This window comes from Eschrichtius robustus, chromosome 13, assembly GCF_028021215.1.
Source record: "Eschrichtius robustus isolate mEscRob2 chromosome 13, mEscRob2.pri, whole genome shotgun sequence".
In the NCBI taxonomy this organism is placed as follows: domain Eukaryota; kingdom Metazoa; phylum Chordata; class Mammalia; order Artiodactyla; family Eschrichtiidae; genus Eschrichtius; species Eschrichtius robustus.
The window spans coordinates 97,923,455-97,940,753 of NC_090836.1; the positions used below are offsets into that span (position 1 = coordinate 97,923,455).

General features: G+C 35.6%; 1 protein-coding gene across 1 annotated transcript in view; it reads right to left on the bottom strand.

Moving 5' to 3' along the window:
* Positions 1-17,299, bottom strand: part of ENTHD1 (ENTH domain containing 1) — a 107,795-nt gene that overhangs the window by 44,261 nt on the left and 46,235 nt on the right. The window contains exon 4 of the mRNA XM_068561872.1: positions 3,677-3,800. Coding sequence (XP_068417973.1) covers positions 3,677-3,800 — 124 coding nt within the window. The remainder of the gene's footprint in view (positions 1-3,676; positions 3,801-17,299) is intronic.

Sequence of the window (17,299 nt, forward strand, 5' to 3'; positions counted from 1 at the left end):
AATAAACTATAAAATCCAGGCATTGCAAGAGTTTAAGAAACACATAGTAAATCTCTAAATATTGACATACACTGAAGGATTGACAAGTGATACTGCTTAGAAAAAGTTTCCAAAAAATACAGAACAATGTTCCAAAACAAAATAAAGTCAATTCTACATACTTCTAAAGGTACATGTATGTATGTAAACACACAAAGAAAGGTCTGGAGAGTAACCAACCAATTGAAAACAACAGTTAACTCTGGACAGGGGAGTGTGTTGGGGTAAGGGACAGTCAAGAGGGATTTTAGTTCCATCTACAGAATTTGGATGTTAAAAGTCAGAATATATTCACTTATTTACATAATTTAAAAATAAATAAAACTTATTAAATCATTATGATACAAAACTAGAAATTCTATTTTTGGGGTATGGGCAAAGTCCTGCAGGAACACATTGAAAGGAGAAACTAGTTTAGTGTGCAAAAAGATTTTATAGCAATAGTGACATTTGAGCTGGGCCTTGCTGTTTGAATAGGATTTTGTTAAGCATTCATTATTTGATGGAGAACTGTGGCAGACTGTACATTCCAAAGATGACTGTGCTAATACACATCCCATCCCATATGCTTTTCTTTCAATATGCCATTGACAGTTGTCCATGGAGAGGTAGGCATCTACGTACCCTCCCTTTGAACTTTGGCAAGTCTTTTCTATTGCCTTGATAAACTGAATGGGGAGGAAGTTCACAGCATGACTTTGAGATTATTCAGCTTCTGCCTGGTCCTTTCTTTCACAGGATGTTCAACCTTGGAACCCAGCCACCATGCTATGAGGAAGCCCAAACTAACCCATGTGGAGAGAGTACATAAAGAGGTTCATGTGGAGAGAAACTGAGGCCGCCAGCTGACATAGCAAGCATCAACTACCAGACACATAAGTGAATGAGGCTTCAGATGATTCCTGTCCCCAGCATCTGTGTTCTCAGGCTGAAGCCCAGACATAAAATAACGTCACGGAACAGAGACAAGTCATCCCCACTGTGCCCTGTCCTAATTCTTGACCCAGAGAATCCATGAGCAGAATAAATGGTTATTTTGCGCCATAAAAGCTTTAGAGCAATGTGTTACACAGCTGAAGTAACTGGAACAAAGACATTCTAAAGAGAAAGTAACAGAATGTCATAAAGTATTGTGAATACTGGCAGTATTGGGTGATGAGGCCAAAAAAGGCGGGCTGGGACCAGACTATGAAAAGTCTTATATGACAGTAAAAAAAAATTAGACTTATGGGCAGTGGAGAATTGTTGACAGTTTTTTAGCTGGAAAATGAAATGCTAAGATCTACGTTTGCAAGATATCTCTGAGATCAGTGTGAAGGAAAGACTGGAAAAAAGAAAGACTCAAAAATAGGAAAACCTCCTCCAGTTAAGATGAGTCCTAAACAAGTAAAATGGTGGAATCATCCCTCAAGTGACATGTTTTGTGACCTTCTTCCTCTTAAGAGTTGCCTCTGATGCTCATTTATACTCAAATTCACTTGTATTAAAATGCTGGCAGAGAGAAACATGTAACACAAAAACCTGCACAAGGATATTTACAGCAGCTTTATTTATAATTGCCAAAACGTGGACACAACCAAGATGTTCTTCAGTAGGTGAATAGATAAATACTCTAGTATATCTTACTCAGCACTAAAAAGAAATGAGCTATTAAGCCATGAAAAGACAAGGAGGTACCTTAAATGCACACTACTAAGTGAAAGAAGCCAATCTGAAAAGGTTACATACTGCATGATTCTAACTATATGACTTTCTGGAAAAGGCAAAACTATGAAGACAGTTAAAATATCAGTGGTTTCCAGGGGTTAGAGGGGAGGGAGGAATGAATAGTCAGAACACAGAGGATTTTTAGGGCAGAGAAATACTCTGTACAATACTATAATGGTGGATACATGTCTTATACATTTGTCAAAACCCATAAAATGTACACCACTGAGAATGAACCACAGTGAAAAGTATGGTCTTTGCGTGATTAAAAATAGTGTTAAAGTAGGTTCACTGATTGCATCAAACGTACCACTCTGGTGTGGGATGCTGAGAGTGGGGAAGCTGTGCTCGTTTGGGGACAAGGGTTATATGGGGAAATCTTGGTACCTTCCTTCAATTTTGCTGTGAACCTAAAACTGCTCTAAAAAATAAAGTCTGTTCAAAAATATTAGGGGGTGGGGGCTTCCCTGGTGGCGCAGTGGTTGAGAGTCTGCCTGCCCATGCAGGGGACACGGGTTCGAGCCCTGGTCTGGGAAGATCCCACATGCCGCGGAGCAACTGGGCCCGTGAGCCACAATTGCTGAGCCTGCGCATCTGGAGCCTGTGCTCCGCAACAAGAGAGGCCGCGATAGTGAGAGGCCCGCGCACCGCGATGAAGAGCTTGCCACAACTAGAGAAAGCCCTTGCACAGAAACGAAGACCCAACACAGCCATAAATAAATAAATTAAAAAAAAAAAAAAGAGTAGGAACCAATGTATCTGCAAGATTAAAAAAAAAAAAAAATTAGGGGGTGGAAATGTTAGGAGATATTAAAATACAAAAACATTTTCCTTACTGTTCTTCTTTCAAACTTCTGGATCTGGATCAGTTTACATAAAGTGTATTCTAAGAATACAAAGCAAGCTGTCTAAAAAATTGTAACCACTTATAACCAATTATTCATGTGAATAATGCCAACCTTGTACTACAGATATCACCATAACCCACAATTTCTTGTTTTTGGGTCTATTAAAATATCCTCATCATTCTCACAACTGGCTTTATAAGAAAACTATATACATATGAACTTGTAATATAAACCTATACTAATAAACTTAAGTTTTAATATTTTGGATATCAGGGTGCTATATAAGGGGAAAATTGAGGTGCATGGTCCAAAGATGAGGGAGAAGATGTAACTCAGAACATAAGGAGCCAACTCTGTGAACAGGAAAAGGATGCCTGGATGAATATAAAAGCAAAGATATACAAGGGAATAAAAGCTACTGAGAACATTTTGTTCTCATCTTGGCAGATCTTTCATCCTATTTTCTGAGAAAATCAAGAGGAAGAATGTATTGAAAACTGAGAGTTCATGGAGAATAGACGGGATGGAGTGGCTCGACAGTGGATCAATCAGATCTTGAGCAGCAGTAGAGCCCAGTTGGAATTTGATAGAGTAATTTATTGGAGGCCAGTTTTGGATAATTTTATACTGTGCCACTCTCTACTGTTAATTACTCAAGAGATGATTAACCAATTTGTGGTAGACCACGCATCATGCTTTTTCATATTTTCATCTAATGCTTGCTTCTGAAAAATATCATAATTTAAACTCTTCACCAAAGAGAAGATTAATACAAACAAGAGAAGGAACTAAAATGAATTTTTCTGCTTTAAAAAAATTTATAAAAGATTTAAGGCTTGTAGTTAATAATCTTTTCAATAAAACAATGAAAGAGAAAAAAACATTGAAACAAATGGTAAAATAAGGTTACAGGATCCTGTGTGGGTTGAATTTATCCATGCTAACCCTGTCCCTAATGACCAAAGTTAAATTAAAGCCACTGTTGCTATATTTCACAAAATAAAATCTGATGAAAAACAATTCCTGTCCAGTGTTTCTTATTCATGTTTCTGAGTAAAAATTTTATTCTTTACCTAATTTACCTGCATCCCAGAGGTTACAGACATCTGTTTGCCCTTCTGACAACCATGTAGTTGACGAGATAATGGAAGTAGGAATTGTCGGCAAAACTGGCTTTGGATCATCCTCATAAAATAACATCAGGTCCTTATGGAAAACAAGAGAGCACGTGAAAGTAGAAAAAAACTTAATCTCACTGCTTCAATATGCTACAACGAATGGACAATTTATGGAGATACAATGTGCCTCTATGTGCTAACATCATCATAAATACATTTTGACTGAAAGAACTTGCACGTAAGTTATCTACACGTGGGTGTCCACTTAGTGTTGGGTGGTATTCTGCCCTTAAGAATCCCCACTCCCTTTGCAGCAACGTGGATGGACCTAGACAATATTATGCTTAGTGAAATCACTTCTATATGGAATCTAAAAAATAATGCAAATGAACGTATATTCAAAACAGAAACAGACATATATATAGAAAACAAACTAGTGGTTACCAAAGGGGAGAGGCAAGGGGGAGGGGCAAATTAGGGGTATGGGATTAAGAGATACAAACCACCATGTATAAAATGGATAAACAACAAGGATAAACAACAAGGACAGGGAATTATAGTCATTATCTTGTAATAACTTTTAATGGAGTGTATCTGTAAAAATACTGAATCACTATGCCGAACACCTGAAATTAACATAATATTGTAAATCAACTATATACTTCAATTAAAATAAATAAATAAATAATAAAAAACTATAACTTCCAACTATAAAAAAAGATCCTCACTCCTTGCTAAAGACACCTAGTGCAGACAAGCAATGATTTTGTTTGGGGCATTAACTTTCCCTACCACTCCTTGAGCATCCTTAGAACATACTATCTCAGAGGCCAATTATTCTGTTTTATTGGTAATAACAAAGCTACCTGTGTGTATCTTTTATCCATATTTAAAATTTTAAACTTTTTATCATGGAGTATAAAGTAGACAATAATCCAATCATATAGGTTAAACAACAATCAACTCACAGCCAGTCTTGTTTTATTTGTATCTTTACCACTCCTCATGTGTTTTATTTTGAAGCAAATCTTAGATATATCACTTATTTCAACATGTATCTCTAAATGATAAGAAATCTTTAACAATAATAATTATTTTAAACCTGTAAACTTTACAATAATTCCTTAATGTCATCAATTATAAACTGTTCAGATTTTCAATTTAACATAAGTATCATAAATAGGTTTTTCTACAGCTAGTCTGGAAAAGGATCCAAACAAAGTCTACACAGTGGGATTGGTTGACCTGTCTTTCTTCCCCCATGAATGGGGGATAATTTTTTTTGCCGTACTTTATTGAGGTATAATTAACATATAATAAAATGCAAAACCTTAAGTGTAAAGCTCAGTAACTTTTAGCATTATGTGTATACTTACATAACTACATTTCCTTGACGCCAGAAAGTTCCCTCAAGCTCCTTTCCAGTTGATACAATACTCCCGCCACCAGTAAACAGTATTCTACCTTCTATCACCATCAATAAGTTTGCCTGTTTTTGAACTTCATATAAATGTAATCATACCCTATTTATTCTTTTGTATCTTATTCCCACTGCTTAACATAATATTTGTGAGATTCATCCATATTTTGTGTGTTTCGGTAGTTTGTTTGTTTTTCTACAAGAAGTATTCCATTGCATGAAAAATATCTCAATTTGTTTATCCATTCTCCTGCATATGGACATTTGGGGTGTTTCCATATTTCAGCTATTATGAATAAAGCTACTACGAATATTCTTGCACAAATCTTTTTGTGGACAAATGCACTCATTACTCCTGGATATTTACATAGGAGTAGGATGGCTAGGTCATAGGATAGGTTTATTTTTAACTTCATTAGAAACTGTCAAACCACTTTCCAAGTGATTTGCCACTTTTCATAATTCAGCTTTTATTCTGAAGTCATTGTAGATTCATATCCAGTTGTAAGAAATAATACAGAGAGATCCTGTGTATCCTTTATCCAGTTTCCCCTAAAGGCAACATCTTGCAAAATTATAGTACAATATCATATCTAGGATATTGACATTGACATGATCGAAATACAGAACATTTCTATCACCATAAGGCTCCTTCCTGATGCCTTTTTATTACCATGCTCTGCTCCCCACAACTACTAATTTATTCTTCATTTCTGTAATTTCGACATTTGAAGAATGCTACATAAATGGAATCATACAGGATGTAACCTTTTGGAATTGGATTTTTTCACCTGGCATAATTCCCGGAGATTCATCCAAGTTGTTGCATGTATCAGTAACTTGTTCCTTTTTATTGTCAAGTAGTATCCACGGTATAGATGTATCACAGTTTGTTTAACCTGTTATAGGCCATCTAGATTGTTTCCAGAATTGTGCTATGATAAAGCTGCTGTGAACACAGTGTACAGTGTATGAAAATAAGTTTTCGTATCTCTGAGATAAATGCCTAACAGTGAAACTGCTGGGTCATATGGTAGCTACATATTTAGTTTTATAAGAAACTGTCAAATCGTTTTCCAGAGTAGCTGTACAATTTTACATTCCCACCAGTGATACATGAGTGATCCAGTATCTCTGCATGATCACCAGCATTTGGTGTTGTCATTGTTTTTTATTTTAGCTATTTTGATATTTCATATTTCAAAATTATATATTCCTAAAGGCTAATGATGTTGATCTTTTCATCTGTTTATCTGTTACCTGTATTTGCTGAAATGACTGTTTATATCATTTGCCCATTTTCTAATTGGATTGTTTGGTTTTTAACTGTTGGGTCTAGAGATTTCTTTATATACTCCAGATATTAGTTCTTTGCTGGTTATGTGGTTTGCAAATGTTTTCTCCCAGTTTGTGCTTTGCCTTTACATCCTCTTAACAGGGTCTTTCACAGAGCAAAAGTTTTCAGATTGTGATGAGGTCTGACATCATTTTTGTTTTCTTTTACGGATCGTGCTTTTGGCCAGCCCTAGACCCCAAGACTTTTCTCAAATATTTTTCTTAAAGTTTTATAGCTTTTCATTTTACATTTAAATCTGTGATCCATTTGGAATGAATTTCTGTATAAGGTTTAAGTTGAGGTTCATGGTTTTGCCTATGAATGTCCAGCTGCTCCAATATCATTTGATGAAAAAGTTATCCTTCTCCTTTGAATTTCTTTTGCACTTTGTCAAAAATCAGTTGGCTATATTTGTGTGGGTCTATTTCTTGGTTCTCCATTCTGTTCCGCTGACCTAAGTGTCTCTCTATCAATACCACACTCCCTTGATTACAGTAGCTATGCAGTAGGCTTTAATATCAGGCAGAGTGATTACTCCCACTTTATTCTTTTTTTTTTTTTCCAAGACGGTTTAAGCTATTCTAGGGCCTGTGCCTTTACATATAAATTTTATTTATTTATTTATTTTTAAAAACCTTTTGGCCATGCTGCGCAGCATGTGGGATCTTAGTTCCCAACCAGGGACCAAACCCATGTCCCCTGCATTGGAAGCACAGTCTTAACCGCTGGACCGCCAGGGAAGTCCCTCCATATAAATTTTAGAATAAGCTTATTATCTATGTCTACAAAAACTTTGCTGAAATTTTAATAGGAAGTGCATCAAACCTATAGAGTAATTAGGGGCATTTTTACTATGACATCTTTACTATGTGGAGTCTTCCAATCCATGAATATGGTAGGTGTTTAATTGGGTGGTTTTAATTTCTTTCATCAGTATTTTATAATTTTCAGTATACTGATCCTGTACAGGTTTTGCTATAATTATACCTAAGGATTTCATTCCAGGGAAGTGATTATAAATGGCATATGTCTTAATTTCAGTTACCACATGTTCACTGTTAGTAAATAAAAATGCAGTTGATTTATGTATGTTGATCTTATACCCTACAACCTTGTTGAATTCACTTACTGGTTCTATGAGGTTTGTTGTATCATTTCCTTGAGATTTTCTATGCAAACAATCATGTCACCTGTAAATAAGGACAGTTTTATTTCTTCCTTTAAATTTTGCATGCTTTTCCTTTCTTTTTCTTGCCTTATTACAGTGGCTAGAACTTCCTATACTATGTTGAATAAGAGTCCTTGCCTTGTTTCTTATCTTAGAGGGAAAGCATTCACCCTTATTTATGATGCCAGTGTAACCAAAAGTGGGGTCCGGCTGCTCGCCGCTCAAAAGCCAATAAAGAGGCCAGACTGGTGGAAAGGAAAGTTTGCTTTATTTCAGATGCCAGCAACTGGGGAGGGGAGGGCGGACGTCTGTCCAAAGGCCGACTCCCCCCCACTGACAATCTGTGAGCAGGAGCTTTTATAGGCTGAGGGAAGGGGGTACGTGCAGAAACAGCACAGTCAACTCTGACAGTCATCTTGAAATTGGTCATTGGTTGTCTGATCAGTGTCATCTTGATTGTTTGAAGTACAGCTAATCTTCAGTTCCAGGATCAGTTTGTTCCCATTTCCTTGGGGCCAATTCTCGGAGTTGTACCAGCTTATGTCATGGCTACAGTCTGGTCATCATGTAGTTAACTTCTTCCACCTGGTGGGGGTTTCAGTATCTATAAGACACGTCACAGGATATGGCTCAGAATATTATCTATAGCCCTTGAGAAGGAGCTAAAGGTCCTTGACTATGCTCAATGACTAAACTATTATTATTTGGTCTTCTTTGACTGTTTTCCTTTGTTTCTGCATTTTCTCACTTCTCTGATTAAACTTATTCTTTGGCTAAAGCTTTCCCACAGGCAAAAGGCAGGCTGAGGACATGGGGGACATAGACCATAGGGTCCTGCTCCATTATACTAGCTGTAGGTTTTGTATAGATGATCTTTATCAATTTAAGGAAATTCCCTTCTATTTATAATTTGCTAAGAGTTTTTATCTTAAATGGGTATTGAATTATGTCAAATGCTTTTCTGCATCACTTGACATAATCCTATGATTTTTTCTTCTTTAATCTGTAGGTATGATGAATTACACTGACTGATTTTCAAATGTTGAACCAGCCTTCCATACCTAGATCAAATCCCACTTGGTCATGGTATATAATTCTTTTTATACATTGTTGGATTCAACTGGATAAGTCTTTTTGAGGATTTCTGTATAATTTCATGAGAGATAATAGTCTGTATTTTCTTTTTTCATATTGTTTTTGTCTGGTGTTGGTATCAGGGTAATACTCGCCTCCTAAAATGAATTGGGAAGTGTTCCCTCCTATTTTCTGGAAGACACTGTGTAAAACTCATGCTAATCCTTCTTTAAAAGTTTGGTAGGGAATTCCCTGGCAGTCCAGTGGTTAGGACTCTGAGCTTCCACTCCAGGGGGCATGGGTTCAATCCCTGGTCAGGGAACTAAGATCCTGCAAGCCTCGCAGTGTGGCCAAAAAAAAAAAAAAAAAAAAAAGGTTTGGTATAATTCTCCAGTAAAACCATCTGGGTCCAGAGATTTTTTTTTTCAGGACACTTATACTATAAATTCAATTTTTGTAACAGTTGCAGGTTGTAGTTCATCTTGTTTGAGTTTTAGTAGTTTGTACTTTCTTAGAAATTGTTCTATTTCTTCTAAGTTGTCAACTTTATGAGCATAAAATTGGTAGTAATACTTTATTGTCCTTTTATGGCTACAGGAACTACAGTGATATCCCATTCCATCCTGATACTGGTGATTTGTATCTTTTCTCTTTATCTTTGTCAGTGTTACTACAGGTTCATCAATTACATATTTTTCAAAGAACTGGCTTTTTGTATCATTCATTTTCTCTGTTAACAGCTTTCCTGTTCTCAATTTCATTGATTTCTGCTCTTTACTATTTCCTTTCTTCTGTTTCCTATAGGTTTATTTTGCTTTTCTTAGATTTTTTGAAGAAGGAACTTAGATTATTGATTTTAGACCTTTTCTCTCTTTTTTTAAAATTATATTCCTCTTTTCTAATTTAAGCATTTAGGGCTATAAACTTCCTTCTCACCTCTACTTTAGCTGTGTCTCATATATTTTGATATGTTGTGTTGCCTTCTCATTTAGCTCTATGTATTTTAAAATTTCTTCTGAGCTTCCTCTTTGACCTATGGATAATTTAGAAGTTTTTTAATTACCAAAAAAATTTTAAGGTGAAATTCACACAATTCAATTCTGATCTATTGGGTTCCGGCAACTCTTCTTGCTTACATCCCTATCTTCTTTCTCTGACACTCAGAATCCCAGGTCTCAAGGACACCAAAGACGAAGAAAATAAAGTACCACATGATTATTATTTGATTCACACCACATTATACTCACATAATCTCAGATAAAAAATACCAACATCTCAGAATAAAAACACCAACTGAATGAAAGGTAAATTTTATTTTACATTTTTAGGGATTATTTTCTTTAGTTCACTTTTGTCTTATAATTATGCAAAATATTTCCAGGGTTCCAGTGACAAATCTAAGAACAAGGTATAATCAAAGAAATCTAGCTTCTATTTCCCCTCTCCACCTTATTCTCTCTGTCCCCTTATGAGCAACCTACCTTCTTTCCTTCTTTTCTTTTTTCCTTCTTTTTCTGTATTTCTTTCTTTTTTAATGTTATGGTTTATCTTTACATGTTACTTCTTTAATATAAACAAATGGAAAATCCAGGAATGGGGCCAAATATAAATGGGAATTTATTATGTGATTGAAGTCACAGTTCAAATCAATGGGGAAAAGATAGATTATTCAACAAACGATGTTGAGACAACTGATTACCATTTGTAAAAATAAAAATTTAAAAGTGGATCTCTAGGGACTTCCCTGGTGGCACAGTGGATAAGGCTCCGTGCTCCCAATGCAGGGGGCCTGGGTTCGATCCCTGGTCAGGGAACTAGATCCCACAGGCATGCCACAACTAAGAGTTCACATGCCACACGTAAGGAGCCCGCATGCCTCAACTAAGACCTGGAACAACCAAATGAATAAAATTTTTTTTTTTTTAAAGTGGATCTCTAACACTCTCCATTTATCAAAACAAATTCTTGATAGATATCATTTAAATACATTTTTTAAAATTAAAGCATAAAAATACTGGGATAGTTTCTTACAAAAATAAACATACTATTACCACACAGCTCAGCAATTGCGCTCCTTGGTATATACCCAAAGGAGTTGAAAATTTATGTCCACACAAAAACCTACACATCATTGTTTATAGTAGCTTTATTCATAACTGCCAAAGGTCGGAAGCAAGCAAGATGTCCTTCAGTAGGTGAATGGATTAATAAACTGTGGTATATCGAAACAATGGCATATTATTCAGCACTAAAAAGAAATGAGCTATCAAGTCATGAAAAGACATGGAGGAATCTTAAATGCATATTACTAAGTAAAAGAAGTCAACCTGAAAAGACTTCACACTGTATAATTCCAAGTATATGACTTCCTGGAAAAGATAAAATTATGGAGAGTGTAAAAGAATAATTGGTTGCCAGGGGTTAGTGGTGAGGAAGGAATGAATAGGTGGAGCACAGAGGATTTTTAGTGCAATGAAACTATCCTCTATATTATAATGGCAGATTCATAACATTATACATTTGTCAAAATCTTTAGAATATACAACACCAGGAGTGAACCCTAATGTAAACTATGGCCTTTGGGTGATATTGAAGTGTTAATTTAGGTTCATTGATGATAACAAATGTACCACTCTGATGAGGGATACTGATAGTGGGGTGTGGGGTGGGGATGGGGGTATATAGGTAAATCTCTGTACCTTCTTCTCAATTTTGCTGAACCTAAAACTGATCTAAATAATAGTCTGTTAAAATAAAAAGCCAAGGTGACATTTTATAAAGTCTTAGACTAGAGAAAGTCTTTTTAGAAATGACTTAATATCTAGAAGCTGTTAAAAAAAAACAGGCACATTTGACTACACTAAAATTAGATTTCTATAAGGCTGTGATACTGTGATCACAGTAAGAAATATATATTTGGTCTTTGTCCGTGGTTCCTGGCACAGAACTCCTAAAATGCTCATACTTTCCTAAATGGTAAGAGTACTAGGAGCATCTTTTGTTCTAACATTTGGTCTTTGACCCTGGTTCCTGACACAGAGCTCCTAAATCCCTTGGAATTTCCTGGGTGATAGGAATGTCTTTTGTTCTAATGAGGTGACTCTTGGCGGGCTCCTGGATAGCTTCAAGACGGGGACTGGTCACAAGAAAGATCAAGCCATGATTAGAAACTTGAAACTTTCAGCCCCTAACCCTCACCCTCCAAGAAGGGAGAGGGGTTAGAGATTGAGTTAATGATCAATCATGCCTACATGATGAAGCCTCCATAAAAAATCCCCAGACTACAGGGTACAAAGAACTTCTGGGTTGGTGAACACATCTACATGCCAGGAGGTTGGTACACCTCAACTCCACGGGCACAGAAGCTCCTGCACTCAAAACCATTTTGGATGCATTTTTGGATCTCACCCTATGTATTTCTTCATCTGGCTGTTCATCTGTGTCCTTTATCGTATCCTTTATTATATAATAAACCAGTAAATGTAAATGTTTCCCTGAGCACTGTAAGCTGTTCTAGCAAATGATCGAACCTAAGGAAGGGGTCATTGGAACACCGATTTACAGTGGTCAGCCAGAAGTACAGGTGACAACCTGGGACTTGCAATTGGTATCTGAAACAGGCAGGGAGAGGGAAGTCTTGTGGACTGAGGCCTTAACCTGTGGGATCTGACACTGTCTCCAGGTAGACAGTGTCAGAAACAAATTAAATTGTAGGACACCCAGCTGGTGTCAGAAAATTGCTTGAGGTGTGGAAAACCCATGTCTCTGGTGTTAGAAGTGAAATGTGGTAGCAGTATGACAGTAAAGAAGAAACACAGGAGGAATAATGTGTTTTTCCTTTACAAAGGCAAAAAAAAAAAAAAAAAAGCCCATAAATAAAGTGAAAAATCAAACGAAAAACTAAAAATGAATAGATAAAGGACCAGATAATAGGCTAAATATTTAACAAATAGCTCTAGAAACTGATAAAGAAAAAGGTGAGAAACCAAACAGAAAAATGAACAAAGGACACAAATAGAGTTAATAAATAAAAAGAAACCCAAATGCCCAATAAACACATGAAAAGTAGTTCAATCTTATATACAATTAAGATAAAACAAATTAAAACAAAATTTTTCTACCTCAGACTGACAAATAGGTAAAAATTTGATAATACTCAGTATTTGCAAAGATGAGGGGATACACATTTGGTGAATATAAATTGGTACAACTTTTGGGAGGACAATTTGGCAGTACTTTTCAAAACTAAAAATAAACATGACCTTTCAGCAATTCCACTTCTGGGACAGCATCATAAAAACGTATGTATAAGGTTGTTATTGCAACATTGCTTTTAAGAGACAAAAACATAAAAAATCCCAAGATGATTACCAACAGGGATTGGTTAAATAAATTAAGATTCATTTATACATCAAGAATACAGCACAAGATAAATAAGTACTAGGGATGTAATGTATAACATGATAAATATAATTAACACTGCTGTCTATTATATATGAAAGTTGTTAAGAAAGTAAATCCTAAGAATTCTCATCACAAGGAAAAACAATTTTTTCTTTTTCTTTTATTTTGTATCTATATGAAATGATGGAAGTTTACTAAACTTAATTGTGGTAATCAATTCATGATGTAAAAAAAAAAAAGAAAACAAAAAGAAAAATTCTTGGCAGCTGTGCATTCTATTTGAAGTTGTGATAAGAACTAATTTTTATGTTTACTGCTGATAAAGAGATTTTTTTTAAATGTCCATTTTTCAATGCAGCATTGGAAATCCCTTACAATTTTAAAGGAAAACCACATACCCTTGACTCTTGGCCTCTGTCTCTTTAAGTTCTCTACCTCCAGGCTTTAAAGCAGCAAGGGTGGTACCCTCACTGTCCAACAGACTTTTCTTCAATACTAGAAATGTTCTAGTCTGCACCATCCAACATGGTAGCCTCCAGCCACACGTGACTGTTGAGCATTTGAAATGTGGCTAGTGTGCCTGAGAAACTAAAGTTTTCATTTCATTTTATTAATTTAAATTTAAATAGTCACATGTGTATAGTAGCTACCTTAGGAAAGTTGTAATATTTGTGAACAGAGGTTGATTATTGATACTTCTATTAAGTGTGTGAATTAGTCCCCTGTTCTTTCTCTCCTTGTGTTTAGATCTTTTTTGAAAAATTAATAATAATGGTGATAATGAAAAAAGAATACAGCACATCTATATGTACTAATATAGAAATATGTCCATAATATATAGTTTAGTGAAAAAAGCGTATTTTGGAACAATTTACATCAAATGATTGCATTTATTATATAGAAAGATGAAGATATATTATTTAGTTAAAAGCATGTATATCTTGAATGAATGAGCAGTATATCTTGAATGAATCCATTTAGGTAAAAAATGTATGGACACAGAAAATTTCTCCCCCAAAATTCATAAAAACTTTGTAATAATTGCCTCTGAGGAAGGGAACTGAAAGAGTATAGAGAAGTAAGAAGAAACTTTGTTTTTCACTCTTTACCCTTTTATATTGTTTAAACTTTTTTCAACAAGTATTTTCTAACTTAAAAAGAATAAAAGCCCAAACATGAAAATAAAGGACTTTTAAGCACAAAGCAATGATGCAGAAAAGAGGCAAAAGGATGGTGAATTAACATAATTAGAATAAGTATAATTTCCATTTCTCTAACAGCTTTGATGAGTTCAAATTTTTGCAAATATAATAAATGATATGCTAATAGATCCAAGGATAAAAACTGTTTACTCTTCACCTAACAAACAATAAACAGAGGCAGTAAGAAGTAAACAGTTATCTTCTGTCACTAGCGATTTAGTAACGCACAACTACACTGAAGGCTTTGGTCAGATTTACTCTTGTGTGAACCAATTTACAGCATCCCTAACTGTTGCTATGGAAACAACTGAGACCAAAAAAATCATAACCTCATTGTTGAATCTCCTCAAGCAAGAAAAGAGGAAGGTCTTTTGAGCTGGTGAAAAGCTACAAATAGTCTTATTAATTAGCAAATTTAATAATAAAAATTCTGGACAGTACACAGAGAGAAAACTCATCCAAGTGTCATAAATTTAAAGGTTTTCCTTAGTTTTGACTGTATCAGAGGCAAGTACTATTCTGCTTTTGAAAGCCCTATTCTGTTAAGAATTTTATTTACTGCTTTTAGATCATTTTCACATTTGTAGAAAGAGAATAGTTAAAGAAGTTTCCATTTAAAGTTTTTAAAAGATTTTTTTAAGCACTCCTCATTTTGCCTAAGCAATCAACGATATCATTTCTTTCTCACTCTGTATTAAAAACATGAGAATTTTAATGTAGATGCAGTACATTTGGCAACAACAATTAGATTTACTATTCAGCGTGGTAGGTTTTGTCTTCCACTACAAAAGCAGATTACTGAAGAGGACATATTGGATTGCATCAAATGTTCATGACAGTAATAACAGTAATGCTTGTCAGTAGGACGATGGAATAGTGTCCTGATATAGTAATGCTTTGAAAAAGGAAAATCTAGCTTTAAACGTCTTTTGAGATAAGGGTATCATTTTCTGCTCACAGATATAAGATGTGAAATGATGTAAATCAATTACGGTGGGTTCTTCTAAAGTAAGAAAAAACAATAATAATGAGAATTTAAAGACTGATTTAAAAAGAAAACCCACTAGGTGATATTTTATGTCTTTGTTACCCTCTAAAGCATATAAGATTATTCAAGTCTATTCTCTTCTTTAAAAGCTATCAGGAGCAAATAAACTGATCTCAGATTTTAAAATCATTTTGCCTTAATGTCATACCTTTGAAAATAACCTATGTATTTTCAATCTGTGGACTATTATGCAATTAAGAAACAGTGAAATTTTAATTTTATGTACTTTTCTGAGCTGCTAGAAAATCTTGTAAATCCAATACTTAGTTGGTTGGGGAAAAGGGCTGGGAACAGAAGGCCAAGAAATAATTTCAACCCTCCCTCATAGGAACTGTGGCAGAACACTAAACAAAGCACTCTGAGCAGGAGGCCAAACAAGCCTCTATCACAGGAAAAGAGGGGAAGGGAGCTAACACTGAGTGTCTACTCATCCATTCATTTCACTTTTCATTAACAAGAATCTGGCAACTGAAGATTCAATAATGAATAAGACTAGAAAGGTCTCTAAAGCGCCTGAAAAGGAGCTTTCCTTTTAGTAGGAGAAACACACATAAAACAGAAAAATGAATCAATGAGATAATTTCATACAGTCTTGAGTGGAACAGGCTTCCAGTCAAGATGGTTCTATGTGTTCATATTTCAGGGATATGTGTTCTCCAAACACATAGTAATGAAAGAGAAAATACAAAGGTGAGAATTAAAGGTACAGTCATGCTAAAATACAAGATGAACATCTTCATGGATGAGAGCACGAACACAAAACACATGATGGTAAGGAGGTTGAAGCTGTGGACCTTTGGGATTTTGGGTCCAGAAAAAGGCAGAGAAAACCAGGAGCTTAATTCCAGAGCGGTAAACACAGATTTAAAGTGACCATCCAAGATAGGAGTGCTAAATATGGGCTCACTGCTTGAAACTATGCCAGGCATTGGGCTCCACTACTTACAAAGGAAGCTGAAATAACCTGGCATCAGTCACAGCCCGGGACTATGGCTTCTGGAAGTAGTACACAAGCAGGCGAGAAGACACAGACTAAACTTCACTAGCAACTGAGCCACAGCATCCTTTGGTCTGGGGGCCAGATCTGCAATATCTCTGACACGAGCAAAAGAAAGGAGCCCCAAGCTGCCCGGGTAGGTTCTGAATGTGCTACGTAGTCCCAGGTGTCAGGAGGAGGCAAATGAAAAACTGTTAGGCAGGAAAGGTTAAGGACACTCAGAGAAAAAGAAAGATAAAAAACTTGAGCCACTCAAGGAGAGCTTACAAACCAGTATTCCAAAACACAGAAAGAAACTGAACCCACTCCTGACAAAATGAAACTAAGAAATCTAAAAAGCATATAAAACTAAGTATATTTAGTTCTCAAAAAGAAAATGGAAAGGATAGCATTAATTTAAAGGAATAAAAAAAACAAGAGGCCAAGACAGGCAGAGATGAAATAAGTACAAATGAATATCCTGTAAAAAAGCAATGCAATAGCTATCAAAATAAAACACTTAATGGACCGGGAAAATTCTAGAGTGGACAGAGGTGAAAGGAGAAGAAAATGAACTGGAAGATCGTTCTGATTAATTACCTAAAATGCAGCATGGAGACATAATGAAACAAAAAACTACTTTTTTTTTTTAAAGTTTTTTTTTTTTAACATCTTTATTGGAATATAATTGCTTTACAATGGTGTGTTAGTTTCTGCTTTATAACAAAGTGAATCAGCTATACATATACATGTATCCCCATATCTCTTCCCTCTTGCATCTCCCTCCCTCCCACCCTCCCTATCCCACCCCTCTAGGTGGTCACAAAGCACCGAGCTGATCTCCCTGTGCTCTGCGGCTGCTTCCCACTAGCTATCGGTTTTACATTTGGTAGTGTATATATGTACATGCCACTCTCTCACTTTGTCCCAGCTTACCCTTCCCCCTCCCTCTGTCCTCA